Raw genomic sequence first — 16,693 nt, forward strand, 5'->3', positions numbered from 1 at the left:
CACGGTAGCTTTTACAGTGCAGCATATAACATCGGCAATCCAAAGTTACGTGGACAATCCAAAAGTCTGGCAGTCTTTAACTTATTCTATTCTTTCATAAACTGCATGCTTTCGCCATGTATATGCTCAGACAGTGGTCTGTCCCGAAATGTGTCTCAAATCTAACAATTCATTTCATCTCTTTGAGCTTCAACATGGTCAGAAGGTGGGTGTCACGGCACCACAGGGAGGATCGAGGCTGTGCTGCAAATCCTGTAGTATTGCAAAAAATCTAAAGCTGGGAACGAAAGGAAAGAAGAGCTCTCTCCACAGTTGTAGCGTCTGCTATGTACAGGTGGGTGGATCACCCCTCGTCCCCCCACCACAACAACCACCTGCACTAGCCAGCCCGTAACACTGGGCCCCATTAGAGTCCGCCTCTCCAAACTGCACTCTCCGTAATCATCCAAATTACGAAGCCGTCTCTTATACATTGAGCTTGGGTGATGTGGCTTGGTTTAAGTGGCTTAGTGTGGCGTTACGTTTTATTTCCTATATAGTCTTCTTTGCCGCGTGTGGATTAACAAGACAACGCTCCTTTTCCCCACATAATTGGCCCTAGCGTTCTGTCGACCGACAATCTTTATTGTGTTTTTTACGGGAGGTATAAATTTTTTAATTAGTCGGGTCCTATTAGATAAAGCACGTCAGATCCGTCTGTATTGACGTTGAAGACTGCTTTGGCTGTTAGGGAAGATCTGGGATAACACTGTCCCGGAGCACCACTCCAGTTCAATATAGGGTGATACATCTTTGGTGGTCAGCGTCCAATAGGCAAAGAGGCTACGAGCATGCTATTCCAGTGCCCGCTGCAATTCATTGTCTAGCCGCACTCGTGTGCCTTCAGCAGGTTGGTACGGCAACTGTTTTATATATCGACACTTTGTGCATCACTCTATGCCTAATACAGGAACGGAACCACCAGCTCAACATCACAAATATACGCGAAAGCATCACGAGTTGTGGTATATTTTGTGGACCGTGCACACGATAGTGACATTGCGGTTTCCTGAATCACTCAACTAGATAAGGCCGTTGCTTATCTGCAGCGAGCCAAACCATCAGCGGCCATCACCATCTTGCAAAGAGTCTATCGAAGACCGTTCTCAATTCCATCTTGTATGAGTGGTACAAGAGGCAGGCCTTGAAATCGATGCTATTGTTGTCTGTGGCGACCGGTCGATATCCTGGGCCGCACTACAAAGCATGCATCACGTAATTGTCGACAGAGATGCTTTCGCCACGATTCCATACTCATTCAGGTACCCGCGGGAAATGGGGCTCGATTTCGATTGGGATTTCATTCTTTATGCTCGGTGATTACTTAATATGCTTCATTCATCAAGACAATTCTAAGCAACCAATCCTGGGGATAAGGTCTCTGCAATCCTACCTCTGCTGGAAATGGGCCACCAGAGGATGATGTTGACGCTACATGACCGAATTCAAAACGACAAAAACGACATCAAATTTGGACATTTGGACGTTTTGACCAAGACACTTGAAGTTCCACCGGATTCATGTCTCTCAGCTACTAAAGTGTTCACATCTGTCGCCAAAACGCTCATGAAGTCATTAGACGCCAAGGTCATCATGTGCAGTGTCAGCATTCCCCATATCGTTCATGGCTTGCCATCCTGGGTTTTGGACTGGAGTGTTGCACCAATTGACGCAATGAAAGACTAATGTGGACTGCTGCCTTCAAATGATCTAGGCTCATCCAATTGATCCAAGTAATATAAGAGGTTTTGGTATACCTTGAGGTCAACAAGGATAGGGTGTCAGGTCTCCTGGGTCTCAGCACCGCCAAATCTGATACGAGACGGTGGTGTTCACCGGGATCCGCTCTGGCGGTATCAGTCCGGTCCTGGGCTGGAAGACGGGGTCTCTCTTGCCGAAAATTGCTAACTGGCTTCATGACTCTGTAACAATGAATGCCCGGATGAATCCATGAACTGTAACGGAAAAATATTTTCTTCTTCAGAGATACTGGAAACCTCGGCTTGGTGCGTAGGGATTCAGATATTAGGATGGGTGGTTCGCTGCACATGGTAAAATTGGAATACGTCATTTGTATTATGCTGCATTGTGGCTGAGCAGATGGAAGATAGTGAGAATGTTTCAAATCCATCAGTACTCAGTACTGCAGTCGACTAAGAGTAAAAGCACAGGCGATGGTGCACGTTGCAAGGGGGAGATTGGCAAGGAATAAGAGGATCGAGGATGGTTAGTCCGGAAAAGTAGAACAATTCGTTTTGCGATAGACTTCAGTACCAGAATGAAATGCTCTACAGTTTCTACTTCGTTCAATTTCCATTATATATAATGCAGTCCAAATTTGAATGGTCTACGCCATCTGAACCAAACCTCCTGTCACCATAAGGTCACTGCTGTGACATTCAAGACCTTGACCCCCCATTGAATTACTTGTACTAGCGAGGCAAGACTGGAGTTGAGAGATCAAACAGGAGGCTTTGAGAACGGTTTAAAATAGCTGACACGTCAATACTGGCAACCCGCTGAAGGAGGATGGGCGCTCATGAAGGACAACCTATAATAGGGGACAGCATACATTAGAGGCCAGCCTTTTTCAGAGGTTGGCCCATAGGAGAGGATCCTATTTAGCGGAATGTAGGCTATGATAATATTTAGATGGCCTTGATCAAGGTCTGACATGACGTGCTGACCTGAGCTGTCGCCGAGATGCCCTGAGCGAGGCTGAGCCGAATTTGAGCCAGGTCGCGGTTGAGGCGAAGAGGTGTTAAATACAGGCTAACCGAATATAGATTTTGTGGGTGGTAACCTTTCAAGGTAGACTCATGGTTCAGTCACCGTTCTCAAAGCTGTCCAGGGATGGGCTCATAATGGTGGCAAAGCTAGCTACAAGGTGCGTTGATCTTTAGGATGGAACTGAATTTCGATGCGCAAAAAGTGCCAGGGAAATCATCTTGTTCAACCCTGGCTTACGCTCGTAAGCAATGTGGGACAAGCCACAATCCCTGCAACCTTTTGGCCCTTTGCAAGAGATTAGCACCTCACGACCGATACTACCCAACGGGTACACCCAATATAGCAAGAAATCAAAGTAGCGACTCACATCAGAACATCTTAAATTTGGTCATTTACCGTACAAATGCTGTGCTTAGCGTATTACTTGAGAGAAGTCACTATTTAATCCAGAATTGTTCTTGCTTACCTGCTGAGATTCAGATTAACGTCGGCGACATCGACGCAACCAAGTCCCCACATACCCTTCATTTGGAAGGCTGACAGGCATAAAGATGACGGGATCAAACGTGAACGCTCAATCTGGGATTCGTTCGAAGGACTTGATTCTCAGGGCTCACACTCCTATCAGCCTGTGCCACCGAAGTCCAAATCGTAAGTCGTATGCCCGATAAGGTTCTGCAAAGGCGAAGTCCCAAGTCACACAAACCTGAATGTCAGAATGTTGTGGCTTATAAATCGGCTAGTTCAGCCACCCCTCCAGTCATGCACTCGCCTGAAAAAGCCAGTGGCTTACAGCCGCAGTATTCGGATGGCTCCTGACTCTATTAGCGCAATGTGCCATCGTATTTTTTTGAGTGTCTCGTAATCGCAACTTGCTACTCAACGCACTTCAATGGTGAGCTAAATTTAGCCAAGCCACTGGTTCTAATGCAGTCAACCCCTTCTTCCAAATACGAAGATTTTTCCGTCTTCAATAGGTAGAGACGTGATTTTTGCTTACTGGACCGTGGCATTATTCTAAGCAGATTTTAACAGCCAGCCGCCGAGAATTCCGCCCGTTCAGGAACTTTTAAGAGCACAGTATGTGCTGGAGCTGCTGGTAGGTATATAGCGATGCGAGACGGACAGTGCCTCACTGGCATGGGTAAGATGATGTTGTCTTCCTGTTCCAACCAGGATATAAAGAAAACAGAGATCCCACTCATTTCACTTCCCCAATGTTACACATTAACTATCATTCTCTCTAGGTCATCCAAATATTTGTCTTCAAATCATACTGGCCTATTTCAGTCTCACAGCCGGAAGAATTTCTTGCCTCTACTAGTGTTAGAGGCTAAAAGTACGACACAGATGGAGCTCCCACGCTGGCTTGTGCCACCCAAGTCCAGGTTCCAGAAAGCCAGGTGGGTTCGGCTTTCGGTGAGCGTCGGTTGCTCTGTCGCTGCTCTTTTCTTCATCAGGGCTCTGATGAATAATGACATCTTGATGCTACCGTCCGTCTCGTACCGAAGACCGCCAATCCCCAACATAGTGCATTACACCATGATGATGAGAGACGAGTTATCCGAGTTCGATATCAACTTCGTAAGCTTCCTATCCGTGTACAGCGCCCTCCGAATGCTCAAGGCGCCCCGAATCTACATACATACCGATTTCAACGAAACCATGATAAGGCAGGCTCGTGAGGAAGGCTCCAAGTGGACACGCAAGCTGTTGAATGATTTTCCAGAGATCATTATGAACCACGTGCCAGTCATCACACACGCCAATGGCAAAGAAATTACTGCCGTCGAGCACCGATCCGATATGGTCAGATTCAATCAGATATACGACAAGGGTGGACTTTATTTGGACTTTGACGTTTACGCTCTACGCGATGCACGGGTGCTCCGGGAGGCTGGTTTTAACAATGTCGTCGGTCGGCAAGCTGACGGTGGACTGAACAACGGTTGTTTTATGTCAAGGCCCAAGTCCGCGCTGGCATATATCATGAAGCGGGATCAGTGGACAACATTCGATGGTGGTTGGCTTACACACTCCGTCGTTTTGCTCACACAAATCTCGGAACGACTGGTGAAGTCGCCAGGTGAGGTTCTCATCTTGGACCAACTGGCCATGGCCCCTTGGGGGTGGGGCGACGAAGACCACAAGCGCATGTATCTTCCACACAAGGACACTGTGCCTCAATTTCCTCAGGTTAATGATCCAACAGAAGACCCTATGGCGAGATGGCAGGATCGTGTCCGAGGGAATGATTGGGAATTGGACTTCAGCTCGACTTACTTCTTGCATGCATTCCGCCCACATGGCGGTTCATTACCGGGCTTTGATGGAGTCTCTGTAAAGTACATTCTGGAGAGGAAATCCAATTTTGCGTTGGCAACTTGGCACATCGTTCAAATTGGACTCAAAGAAGGGGTCTTTGTTGAAGATGATAACGAAATATAATATTCATTCTAGTTTGAAGATCATTTTTCCTGGGTTCAATTCCAATCTTACTGATTACATTGGCACCAAACTTCCTAAGCCCAGCTGGCACACATCAATTGGAGCCGTGCGTTTTTATAGTCAGTGATTAATATGACTTGATGGATTAGTCCGCTCTGGTGTTGATGGAGGCAACTTCTCTAGAACATAGATCCGGGCTCGGAAAGCTACATACAACGATCGTGAGCCCTTGTTCCCTCTCTTATCATTTCTTTCCCCGTAATTCTCATTAAACGCATAGCTTTCGCCCGAAGACTAGTAGACGCATAGGTCTTTCGTGATTGCATCTCTTACAAAACCTTGACTATCATTGAGGGTAATGCTTGAGGCTGTTCAGATTCATAGATGCAGGCTACCAAAACATTCCCAGTCTCTGTATCGAGTATGGCGCAGCTGCTCACCGCAGTACTCATCAATCAGTCCTGCGAAACCCCAAATGCTGCTGCTGGGATGCTATTTTGAGCTTCGGCTGTGCCTCACTTCCGAGTTGGCTGGTTTTCATGGCTCTATTCAGGATTATGATATTCAACGAAGCCCCCCTCCTGAATCAAAGCCTGCTTATTACCAACCTCCCACGTTCTACCGTGAACCCGGGGCTGCTCATTTTGAACGTCAAATTATTGTCATGGCTACAGTGATGTGCTTTAAACCCGTGCTCTTTGCTCCTGCGTCAGCCGTGGACGCTTGCAAGTAAGCGATCTTCGCTGCTGTTGGCATAGCCGGAGATTTAGAATACACTGAAGAGTTACGCGTTAAAACAATGTGCCTGGGCAAGGAGGTGGCTCGGAATTTTGTGAAGACTTTGAAGAGGTGTGAGAACCGCAGTACCAACTTCGTATCGGCATTTACACTGATAATATAGCGCACATCCGTATGAGGAACCGTCCCACGGTGTCTATCGATTGGAAGATTTCTGAAGCGGTGAAAACCCTTGAGCTCCCAAAATTCATTTGCGTGGTGGACTCGACAAGGCGGAGTCTACAGTATGTAGTGAAGTTTGGAGGTGCTTAGCGAGAAACCCCAATTTGCACGGTATGCTATGAGATGCTTATCTCCCTCCAGGCTAATGTGTGCTAAAGGCCGTTGGAGACTTTTTCGTTGCCGCCGGAGATGTTTTCTTGATCAACACATATCTTGTTATCAGCGGTGGCCAGAGCCTGGTTGGTAACTAAGACTACGTCGCATGCAGTCACGCCAGGCTTGGAACTTATAACTCTCTATGAGTCTTCGTTTGCCCTCCAGTCGTCCGTTATAATCTGTGTTGATGGCATTTGCGTCGTCACATCCCTGAAGCCAGATATCACTTGTAAGAATGATACTTTTTGTGACATTGATCCTTTGTTGGAAGTAGAAGCTTGCAATTTTGTCCCACTTCATACTGTCTCCAACCCTTGATAAGTAGTCAGAGATAGAGATCGCCTCTCGTTCTTCCGTGGTCCTATCTTCTGGTGAGATAGCACCCACTAGGCGACAAGTGGCGGCCAACATCGCATAAGCAGCACTGGTCAATTCAGCTCGCAAGTCACCTTGCATTGCGGGCGTGCCCTCCGGCCGTCGAGGGGCCTCGATGATAGCTTGACTCTCTTGCTTCCATCTCATTAATTCGAGTTTCAAGTTGCGACATCTTGACTCCAAATCCTTCATGCCACTCTCTGAGACTGTATAGTCATCGCAAGTAGCGTCATGCATTTCCACAATCAGCCGGCTGACTTTGACGCCTAATGATCCTAGCCAAGCGAAGGTCTGATCGACTTCTGGGAACTCTGGCCTCGCCATGGATTGAAATACAGGTTCCCAACTGGGCTCACCTAGCACACAAGGCAGACCGGAGTGTAAAGACTCGTAAATCTAAGAAGTACTGAGCATTCGTTCCTCTCGAGATAATACCGCAAGGGAGGGTCAACTTACGAGCCAGCATGACGTTGAAGATAGTATAAGTTTTTCGAAACGTGTAGTAAATCTGGATGGCCCCCGTGCAGCAATCAGCTGTGATAGACCGAATGTATGATGAGTCCAAGCGGAAGTTCGATTGCTACCTTCCAATGCCTGTTTCAAAGATATCAGATTAGCCTTGAGCTTAATAAGGACGATAAAAGCATACTTCATAGGTGCCCAGCATAGCAATCGCACAGAGAACATCAGGATCAGCCCAAGATGCACTCTGTATAGCGGCTTGGACACTTTTCAGTGCTTTGCCGTAGAGGCTCAAAGTATCCGTGACTTCACCAAGGGCCGTAGGGACCAGCATAGATTTGATCTTGCTGGTGAGACATCTTATGACATCGTCGAGGCATGTCCTATGACCGTATCTTGTGGGGATGTACGTCAGAAAGCTCTGTACTTGCTTTGGCTTTGACAATCTCGCTAATTGCTCACGAGGGGGCAGCCCATATGTCTGTCCAGTGGCTACACCGATGAGGGCATCGAGATCCAGCTCCTTCAGGCCAGTGTCAGCAATAAGCCGCTCGAAGCCGGCAAGGCTCATTGGCTTGAGCAAAGCCGCCACGTTGGCCCGCCGTGGTACTGTGGAAAGGTTCAATGGAGCGTGAACCACCGGCCTGCCCTGGTGTGTTCGCTGTATCGCAAGTGGGCGAGGTTTCCCTTCATTCGCTCGTGCCTCTTGTACCTGGTCGTCGGTAGACTGTGACTTCCAAGCATCTCGAGCACGTAGACTTGTACGACTTCTCGTATTCGAAGATGGCTGCGTGGTCCAATGCATAGTTGTGGCCGAGGTCCTAGAGGCTGATCCAGGAGCTTCTGGCCGACCTGGGGCCACAGAATATCTCGTCGCATGGACATGGACATCGCAGCTTTCCGCTGGTCTAACTGGTACTGATCCACCACACATCGGTGGCGATAAGGACAAGATGTGTAATCAGATATCGTGAAGTAGGAGTTTCCGATCATTGATGCAGGATGCGAAAGGTCAGAGTAGGACTCCTACTGTCATCAGAACCAGGCAATCCGCCAGGTGGGAATAAGGTGTCAGACGGCGGAGCAGTAGCATCTGAACCAGCCCCTGAACAGACCAAACTGATCGAGCCTCGCTAAATTTAGGACCTCGACCTAATGTTGCTGACAGCAGCAGGGGTAACACGACCAGAGCGCGACGAATGTACTCCGTACCCTCCAGTACATTTCAGAACCCATTATCTGACAGCACATAGTATTCGTTCGTAAGGCCGCTTGAAAATAGGTAAAGCTTCAGACTAGTTGGCAGTGAACGTGCATGTGCCTGCAACACCCGTCCTCCACCGCATCTCAATTGAGCACACCAGCCGTTGCGAGGGGTAATAAGGCAGCATAGCAATTGAGGCGCAGACTTCTGGCGTCTAAACCCCCCACATAACACCACCAATCGACCCCGTCGGCACATGCAGGCAAAGCAGATAAGGAGCCTGGATTCCAGGCTTTGGTGACACTTATCTGCGGAGAGTGCCAACACCAAGCCCCTGGTATGCTCATCCCTTCAAATTTCGCAACTTCAAAGTACGTATCAATTTACACAGAGGTCGCAACATCTTAACTAGTGATAGTTTTCTCAGTGAATAACAGGCGGATCTGTTTCTTGCAGAAGTATACCGGTAAACGCGTCAGAAAGCCAAGAGGCAATCCGCCAAAGCCTCTTGGTGTCGAGAAGCAAATGCGGATTTTATTGGGCGTCGGCGGCGCATACCGACCCGCACAAACGACAACCAAAGGGCGCACGGCTAATGCGACCCGGATCGCGGCCCTAACTTAAGTAGAATCGTGGATTGGTTTAAAGTTAGACCAACAATCGAATGCGATGGACTGGGCGCGATGTCGGACACTGTCCTGCTCCCAACACTCCACCTTCCACGCCAATCGAGAGACCTTTATGATGTATGTATGCAAGACCGCGACTACTCGCTTTGAGTCACACAATACGTAAGTCTATCAGCCTGCCGATTCGCCTGTCCTGGGAACGTTCGCTTTCCCTAGGTCTTCATGTAGGTCCTTGCGAATGTGCGACCAACCGTGAATCACGCCAATTCAAGCCATTTGATAAGATGGCTACTACTAGAACTTCCATTGAGATACCTCTTCAAGAGCTGCCTGCGCCTGAGTCGTTACAACCGAAGTACACGCAAGGCGTGACTGTGGTGGAACAAAATGCAGAATCGCGATCTCGGGAATCACAGCTGGCTCTGAGTGATGAGAGCGGCTTCAAAGCCTGGCTCTCTGTCGTTGGGGCTTTCCTGTTCTTATTCCCAAGTTATGGTGAGTCGATGTTCCCTGTGCTTCAAAGGTTCGTGAACTGATACGCTCGTGGTTTTAGGCTTCATGCAGACGATCGGCACAGTGCAGTCATATCTGGAACTAAATCAACTTTCGGCGTATACCTCTCGAGATATAGGCTGGATCACTGGTGTCTTCACCTCTCTGGCATTGTTTCTGGGCATCCAGATTGGACCAATCCTCGACACCTATGGCCCGAGAGTTCTTGGCTGGGTCGGCTGTGCCATATACATCCCAGTCTTCTTCGTACTAGCTGAATGTCAGACTTACTGGCATTTTATGCTCGTGCTTGGGATCTGGGGCGCCGTCGGAGCTGCTATCATCTCAATAGTTGGCGTCGCTGTTGTGGGAAAATGGTTTGTTCGCCGCCGCGGTTTGGCGATGGGTGTGGCTCTCTGTGGGTCGAGTATCGGTGGTGTAGTCATGCCACTCATGCTCCGAGAACTTCTCCCCCGGCTTGGTTGGGCATGGTCGATCAGGATTCTCGCCTTCCTCATAATGGGTGTAACAATCGGTGGTGTGCTCTGCATGCAACAGCTACCTTCGCAGCCATTGGCTCCACAGCGGAGGAAAAGAGTGACTTTGAATTTCGGAGCTTTGACAAGTGGTACCTTTACCTTTGTTACCATTGGACTGTCCGCTCTCGAGTTTGCCATCTTTGGAGTGTTCTCGTTGCTTCCAACCTATGCCATCGCAGCCAATTTCAGCGCAGATACGGGCTTTCTCCTGGTTGCCATCGCCAACGCGACATCGACCGCCGGTCGTGTACTACCAGGCTTGGCTGGGGATCATTTTGGTCACTTCAATGTTCTGCTCTGCATGATTCTTTTTACGGCCACTTTCACTGCTGCAATCCTAGTTCCATATGGCGCATCGTCGCTCAGCGCACTGTATGCTTTTGCTGCGCTCTGGGGATTTGGCAGTGGCTCATTCATCTCATTAACACCAGTATGTATGGGCAAGACTTGTGAGACCGACGACTACGGAAGATACTTTGGTATGTCTAACTACCGTCTCCTTTCTTCACGGCCCCATACTGACTAAGCTCAAGGCACTATGTATTTCTTTGTAAGCTTTGCTCTTCTTCTAGCAAGCCCACTAGGTGGCCAAATGCTTCAGACAGTGGGGACCCGAGGGTTAGCATGCCTCTACGTGGCTGTGGTTATGTGTGGTGGGATATGCTTTTTCTTTGCGAGGCAACTGTTACACGGTATGAGGAATTTCAAAATCCGGGTCAAAATTTGAATGCGAAGGCTCCCAAACTTTACTCAGGGTCATCTGCATCTCTGGCCAATTAGTATGGAAAATCACTTGTTCCTTGGAAGACTTGTGTTGGCCAGTAATTAGTCTTCCTGGCACATCATTTGATCTCTTCCTTTCTGCCTCTCAATCCCCCAGTGATCGGTGAAGACTACAGCCTACGTGTTGCCGATAACGATCCCGTTGATTGCCTCCATATCCTGTTACATAACTCCATACGAGCCTGGAGCAACGGCAAAGTTCCAAGCATTCCAGCCATACGGGTACTGTGTGAGGTCAGTTAGACCTCCGGCTCCTCCAGCCAAGCCGTCCCCGCCGGAAGGAGGTGGCATGAACGGAGGGCGGTCCGGTGGCGCTCCTGAATAAGCAGCATCGTCGTACAAACCGATAACCTTAGGTTTGGCAAAGAAGGTTCTTATGGATTTGGACCTCAGCTGATAGGCGCCTTCAATGCCAGGGATTTGTGTCACCTGACGCCCGTCTTTGGCAGCTCTCATGTGTCTAGCAAGTCTTGCATTGGCTGTCACCCCAGAAGCCCATCTGGAGAATATTTTTATCAGCATGGCAAAACGTGACGGAGTTTACCCGATGCGTTCCCTCACCTATATGTTAGGAGTACTGTGCCCGATTGATCGACCTCAGAGCCCCTCGTAGTTATGACTCCTAAATACATTGCGATGCCGTCCACCCACTGCATAAGAACGAAGTCTCGACCAGCGCTGGGCATAGGCCAAGCTTGATCGTACACTGTGTAGGCGTTGTATGGCCAAATATGGTCATTGGTTTCCAAGGGATAGAGATATAAGGGCGAGAAGGCAAGTACATTAGATCGGTCGGGTTTCAAGTTGCCTCTTCCTACAGGCACGGTATTTAAACCACGAGAACCGTGAACCAATCTGTAGTTTGCTGCCCAGGGCCAGCGAAGATTGTCTGCGAAGGGGAATTCCACGTCGATGTCGGGCGGTGGTCCCGGCCCAGCGGAATTCTCGCGTCTAATCTCATTGCCCCGCCGAATGATTTCAGAGGCTCTGTTCATGGCGTTCCATATGTCATCATCGAAGTAGGCCCGGGCGTTGCTGCCGTCTGGGTTATCACAAATGATTGTGAAGGGAATATAGTTGAAGTAGTGGTCGAAATCGCACTGGTATTCATCGAGGTTTCTCCACGGGAACTTTCCGTCAGATTCGACTGCTCCCTTGATCATTGGTTGACCGGGATGGTTGTACTCATCAGCCACAGAAGAGCTGTGGTCAGCTGTTTGGCCGGTGCTGTTGAACGCAACTGGCTCGAGGGGCACTGCATAAGCCCAGAAGGCGAAGAGGGCAGCGACAAGAAGAACCTACAAAATGTTAGCAGAGGGAGATGTGGCTGACGGTTAAAACGAGCTCGTGCCTTCATCGTCGCAAGCAATTAGCTCTGTTTCACTGTGAAATACCCGTTGTGGCATGAAACTGAGTCACCGATTGGTTCGCCGGACGGTAGGGGCCTGCAGCAGGTGGAAGAAAGACTCAAAGTCGGTTTCAAAGTTTAGAATTTCGCACACTCCTAAGTAGAATCATAACACCATGGCTGATGCATGGTTAATATATCATCAGTGAATAGTACCTCACGTAAGGGCACCAGTGAATAGCAGGGCAGTGAATGATCAACGACGAACAGAGTCAACAGTCCGAAAAGATCGATCGCTTCGTTAGTTACTGGTACAACGGATACATACAGACCTCTCAATCAATGGAGTCATTTGCAATGAGGATTGCAATTACGGATTGTCGCATGCTTCAGTCCCATGATAGCAAGAAAAGCAAGATCTTGAGCAGTGCAACCTCTCTATTACCCCCAATCTTCTTGCAAATGCTCGCGCCGAGCGCCGCGCTGTTCGAAAGTGCTAAAATGGAGGACCTCTTGGGTTCAAGAATGAAAACAAAGCTATGCCATTTGCATCCAGGTATATCCTCCGCTAATTGTCCCTTTCGATCATTGAAATCCCTAAACCGCTCGCCGTCCCACTCTTGCGGATTTTGTTCAAGACAAATGGTGTCTATGCTCCATCTAATTATGCAGTTGCGCTTACTTCTTCCTTCTTGCCGGCGAGTTCGGGCTCATGCATGCCCACACCGCCGCCTTCGCCCTCACCCTCGTAAATCTCTTCGATCTTCTCGCCTGGCTGTCGGATGATAGGGCTGAACTGATCGACTTCTTCAATGCTTTCTTCATCTAGATCTCTTTGTCTTAGATCCAAACTCTGGCCCCTGTCCGCCTCCTCTTCCTCGACAGCCTCCTCGTCTTCTTCCTGGATGGTAATCTCGCCGCTTCGTCTCCCGAGACCAGAGGCGCTAACGTTGCGCGAGTGACTACCTTCTCGACTCCTGCCACTGGCGCTTGGCGCTTGGTTGCCGAACTGTAGCATAGGCCCCTTGAATATGTTCCGTTTTCGCTTTGCAAATAGTACGGACGGGCCAGCATTGTTGATGGAGAAGGGGCTGGGGCTGCCGGGCGCGGGAGCCTTGTCATACGAAGGCATGCCTTCGTTGAAGTTTAGGGTCAGTGAAGGGCCGCGTGCGAACCGGATGTTCGACGGGAATGATGTGGCTGTGGGAGTGGCGGGCAGCACCTTGACCGAGTGATGCGGCGACCGCCCGTTGCCCAGGGGCGTCTTGCTCGTGGAAACGGAGCCATTGGAAGACGTGGACGACGCCTTGGAATGCGAATGATGGTGATGCGGGGGCATGGTGCGTATAGAACTCAACGATGATGAAGTAGATTTCCTACCACGGAGACCAGTCGACGAGCGGCGCACAGACGAACGAGGCGTCATGGGACCAGGCGACAAGGACTGCCTCTTGTAGGAAGTCGACGACGGCATCCTCTGTACGTTGGAGGGAGCTGTCGGATAGTGCGCAGAGGTGGGCGTGTTGGGTGAGTTGCCCGGTGCCAACCCCGGACTGCCCTTCGCAGCGTGGCCATTAGCCTGCCGTGAATCCGTTGTCGCTGCCGGGCCGGACGCCGATGTGGGGTACTTGCTGGTGTGGGGCCGGGGGCTCGCGTTCTTCGAATTCTTCCCGTTGTCGCCGGTGCCGCCGTTCTTGCCCACCAAATTGGGTGTCGATTGACTCCCACGCTTGTTAGGTTTGTGTCGCCGCGTCGTGTCCACGAGCCAGTGCGTCCAGTTCTTCCAGGTGCCAATGATGACCTGGGAAGGCTTCTTCTTTACCTTGGTCGGATTGGGTGGGACCGGCTGCAGGCCCAAGGCGTCCGAAGTGGTCACGAGGTGCAATGTAGAGCCTCTGGACCTAGCACTTCGGAGTATGCCTTCTTTGGGAGGTGGAATCGGTCGTCGATGCCGGGACGTGCTGGCAGACCTGATCGAGTCTTTGTCTATTGGGGTTGGCGGCATCTCAGTTTCGGGGCTGAGCTTACCCATCTCGGGCAGGTTAGGCAGTTCCGTGACGTTGAAATCGGCGTAGTGTGCACTCCTGCGCTCGCTTCGGCCCCGCGCTCTCGGCAAAGGTGGCTCCTTAAGCACGCCGTCTTCGTCGAGGATAGGGGCCATACGCTCAAGTTTACCGGACGCGCCAGAGAATCGACGAGAATTCCTGTTCTCGGCCTCTTTTTCCTTGCGCCGACGTTCTCTCCGTTTCGATTTGCGCTCTTCCTTTTCCAGCAGCAGTGTCCACCAACCAGCCAGCGCATCACACTTCTGTGCCAGCACGCTCTCGATGACCTGGTCAATATCCACTCCGGCATGGCGCATACGCTCCAAGCAGTCCTTCTCCAGGGCTGTACTGAACGGGGCGGGTTGACGCAGCTTCAGAATGGCCTGCTGCTGAGGTGCATGCTCGGACAGGAAAGGGTGCTGTAGGATGTCTGGGAGAGTTGGTCTCAATAGAGGTCGTTTGGACAGGAGCAGTTTGATCAAGCCTATAGCGTCGGTGGGGAGATGTTCCGGGTACTTCGGCTCTTCTGATAGAATCCTCGTCCTGGTAATGTTGTCGTCATCGTCGTCGAACGGAAGTTCCCCGCAGAGCAGAGCGTAGAGAATCACTCCCAAACTCCAGACATCCACCTTTTCTCCAGCGTACTTCTCCCCCTTCAGCATTTCTGGGGCCGAGTAGCAGATAGTCCCGCAGAATGTCTGCAGATAATTCGACTTCCCTTCATACTCGCGGGTAAATCCAAAATCGACCAACTTGACGTTCTCGTGCTTGTCCAGTAGGATATTCTCAAGCTTCAGATCGCGGTGCACGCATGACTGTTGGTGAACGTACGATACCGCGCCTACTAGTTGCGTGAAAGTCTTTTGCACTTTCTCAACAGGCAAGGGCCCGTGCTTCAGGAGGTAGTTGTACAGCTCGTCGCCTGTGTTTTGCAATCAGCTTCGTGATTCGCCAGTCTCCCCTATTCTGCCTATAACATACCAGCGCAGTACTCCAGAACCAGCCATACCATCGACTCGGTAACTATCACCTCGTATAGCCGCGCAATGTGGGGGTGGACGAACTGTCGATGGTGGTGTATCTCGCGCGCCAGATTCGAGTCGTCTTTCTTTGCCGACTTGAGAACGACCTAGACGAGGCTTAGCACTTGGCTGGGCGCCAGGAGAAGGAAATTTTGCCAACCTTGGAGCCATTGGTGAGTTTATGGTGTGCAAGATAGACCTTTCCGAAGGAGCCCTTTCCTATCAGCTTGCCCAGGCCGTAGTTCCCTACGTTCTTGAGATCTTTGTTGGAGAATTCGCTAGAACCGAGGCGAGCTACATCAGTAACCCGGGTTTTCGAGGCGACAATTACATGTCGGGGACGCGTATCAACTTACTCGAGGAGCTCCTGGTAGGAGTTGGCAAGCTGCACCGACGTTGTCAGTAGTCTTTATCGGATGGCCGCTCCAGTGGTCGCTACTAACCTTGGCCTTTCGTCCCAGCGCCTCGGCCTTGACCTTGTTCGTCTGCATATCCTCCTGTCGGCGCCGCAACGGCTGTTGTCGGCCTCGCCCACGCCCGGCGGGTGTCGTGAGTCGTTTCTCAGCCCCAGTCGTTACGGCAAGGGGTTCCTTAGGCAGAGCATTCGTTTGGGGTAAGTCGGGTGGGCAAAGGCGCCTCTGGTGTGGCAATCGCTACCTCTGCAACCAATCCTCATCAAGGGGGCCGTTGCCTCGAGACTTGAGGAGGCGAGGTGTTGGGCGGTTCGAAATCGATATTTGAGCGCAGGGCGCCGATGACGCAGAATGAACCGACGCAGGAGCGAGCGTTCCCAGCTGTCCGTCGCCAGCGCAGTCTCCCTCCGTCGATCGTCTCGGCTGCGGGATACTTCGAGGAGAAGGCGTCGTCGTGATCGTGCTGGTTCTGGTGCTCGTGCTCGGCGGGACGGGCAGAATGTCGGATCCTTGGGCCTCGTCTCTGTCGCGTTGTGTCTCATCTGGATCGTGGGAAAATGTTCCAATCTTGGTCGGTAGCGCAGAGCTAGCCGGGCTCCTGGCTCGCGGGCCAGGGGGCCAACGTCGCCTGTGGGCCCGTGATTAAGTTGAAGCTCCAGTTACCAGCAGACAGCCAGGCCCGCTGGTCCCGCTAAGCTGCAGGTGCTGTAGTTGGGTGGTTCCGCTCAATTTAACAGTCGTGAAGTTACAGTACCCAGCTCCCCTTGAGTAAGTTAAGTACTGGCTGGACCTGAGGTTTGCCCAAGTACACAAAGCTCGCTGTTCGGAAACACTTTGCGACACCTATTCGGATTGCAATGACCCTCTCTTGTTCCAAGGTACCTCGGGTCCTTGGGTCAGAGATTTAGGCTACTGGTAGAGAGCAAGCTTGTTGTAACTGCAGCTTGCTCCACAGGGCCGCCCCTATGTTCCTTCACGCTACGACTTGGGGCCAGAGAACTCTTCTCTCATGTCATAGAATGATCCTCGAGATCCTCGAGTGACACCC

General features: G+C 50.6%; 4 protein-coding genes across 4 annotated transcripts; 2 read left to right on the forward strand and 2 right to left on the reverse strand.

Moving 5' to 3' along the window:
• Positions 1 to 4,119: 4,119 nt before the first annotated feature.
• Positions 4,120 to 5,217, forward strand: JN550_012515 (uncharacterized protein; the record flags this gene model as incomplete). The annotated part of the gene is made up of 1 exon (XM_049310999.1): positions 4,120 to 5,217. The coding sequence occupies one exon, from the start codon at positions 4,120 to 4,122 to the stop codon at positions 5,215 to 5,217; it is 1,098 nt and encodes a 365-aa protein (XP_049165559.1).
• Positions 5,218 to 6,396: 1,179 nt separating this feature from the next.
• On the reverse strand, positions 6,397 to 7,975 carry JN550_012516 (uncharacterized protein; the record flags this gene model as incomplete). The annotated part of the gene is made up of 3 exons (XM_049311000.1): positions 6,397 to 7,104; positions 7,165 to 7,302; positions 7,358 to 7,975. The coding sequence occupies 3 exons, from the start codon at positions 7,973 to 7,975 to the stop codon at positions 6,397 to 6,399; spliced, it is 1,464 nt and encodes a 487-aa protein (XP_049165560.1).
• A 1,312-nt stretch (positions 7,976 to 9,287) lies between these two features.
• Positions 9,288 to 10,560, forward strand: JN550_012517 (uncharacterized protein; the record flags this gene model as incomplete). The annotated part of the gene is made up of 2 exons (XM_049311001.1): positions 9,288 to 9,498; positions 9,557 to 10,560. The coding sequence occupies 2 exons, from the start codon at positions 9,288 to 9,290 to the stop codon at positions 10,558 to 10,560; spliced, it is 1,215 nt and encodes a 404-aa protein (XP_049165561.1).
• A 419-nt stretch (positions 10,561 to 10,979) lies between these two features.
• JN550_012518 (uncharacterized protein) lies at positions 10,980 to 15,723 on the reverse strand (the record flags this gene model as incomplete). Its single annotated transcript, XM_049311002.1, has 7 exons — positions 10,980 to 11,316; positions 11,379 to 12,115; positions 12,848 to 15,132; positions 15,192 to 15,339; positions 15,393 to 15,510; positions 15,589 to 15,617; positions 15,676 to 15,723. The coding sequence occupies 7 exons, from the start codon at positions 15,721 to 15,723 to the stop codon at positions 10,980 to 10,982; spliced, it is 3,702 nt and encodes a 1,233-aa protein (XP_049165562.1).
• Positions 15,724 to 16,693: the final 970 nt, after the last annotated feature.

The sequence above is a fragment of the Neoarthrinium moseri genome (assembly GCF_022829205.1).
Source record: "Neoarthrinium moseri strain CBS 164.80 chromosome Unknown scaffold87_Wmoseri_CBS_16480, whole genome shotgun sequence".
Lineage (NCBI taxonomy): Eukaryota > Fungi > Ascomycota > Sordariomycetes > Amphisphaeriales > Apiosporaceae > Neoarthrinium > Neoarthrinium moseri.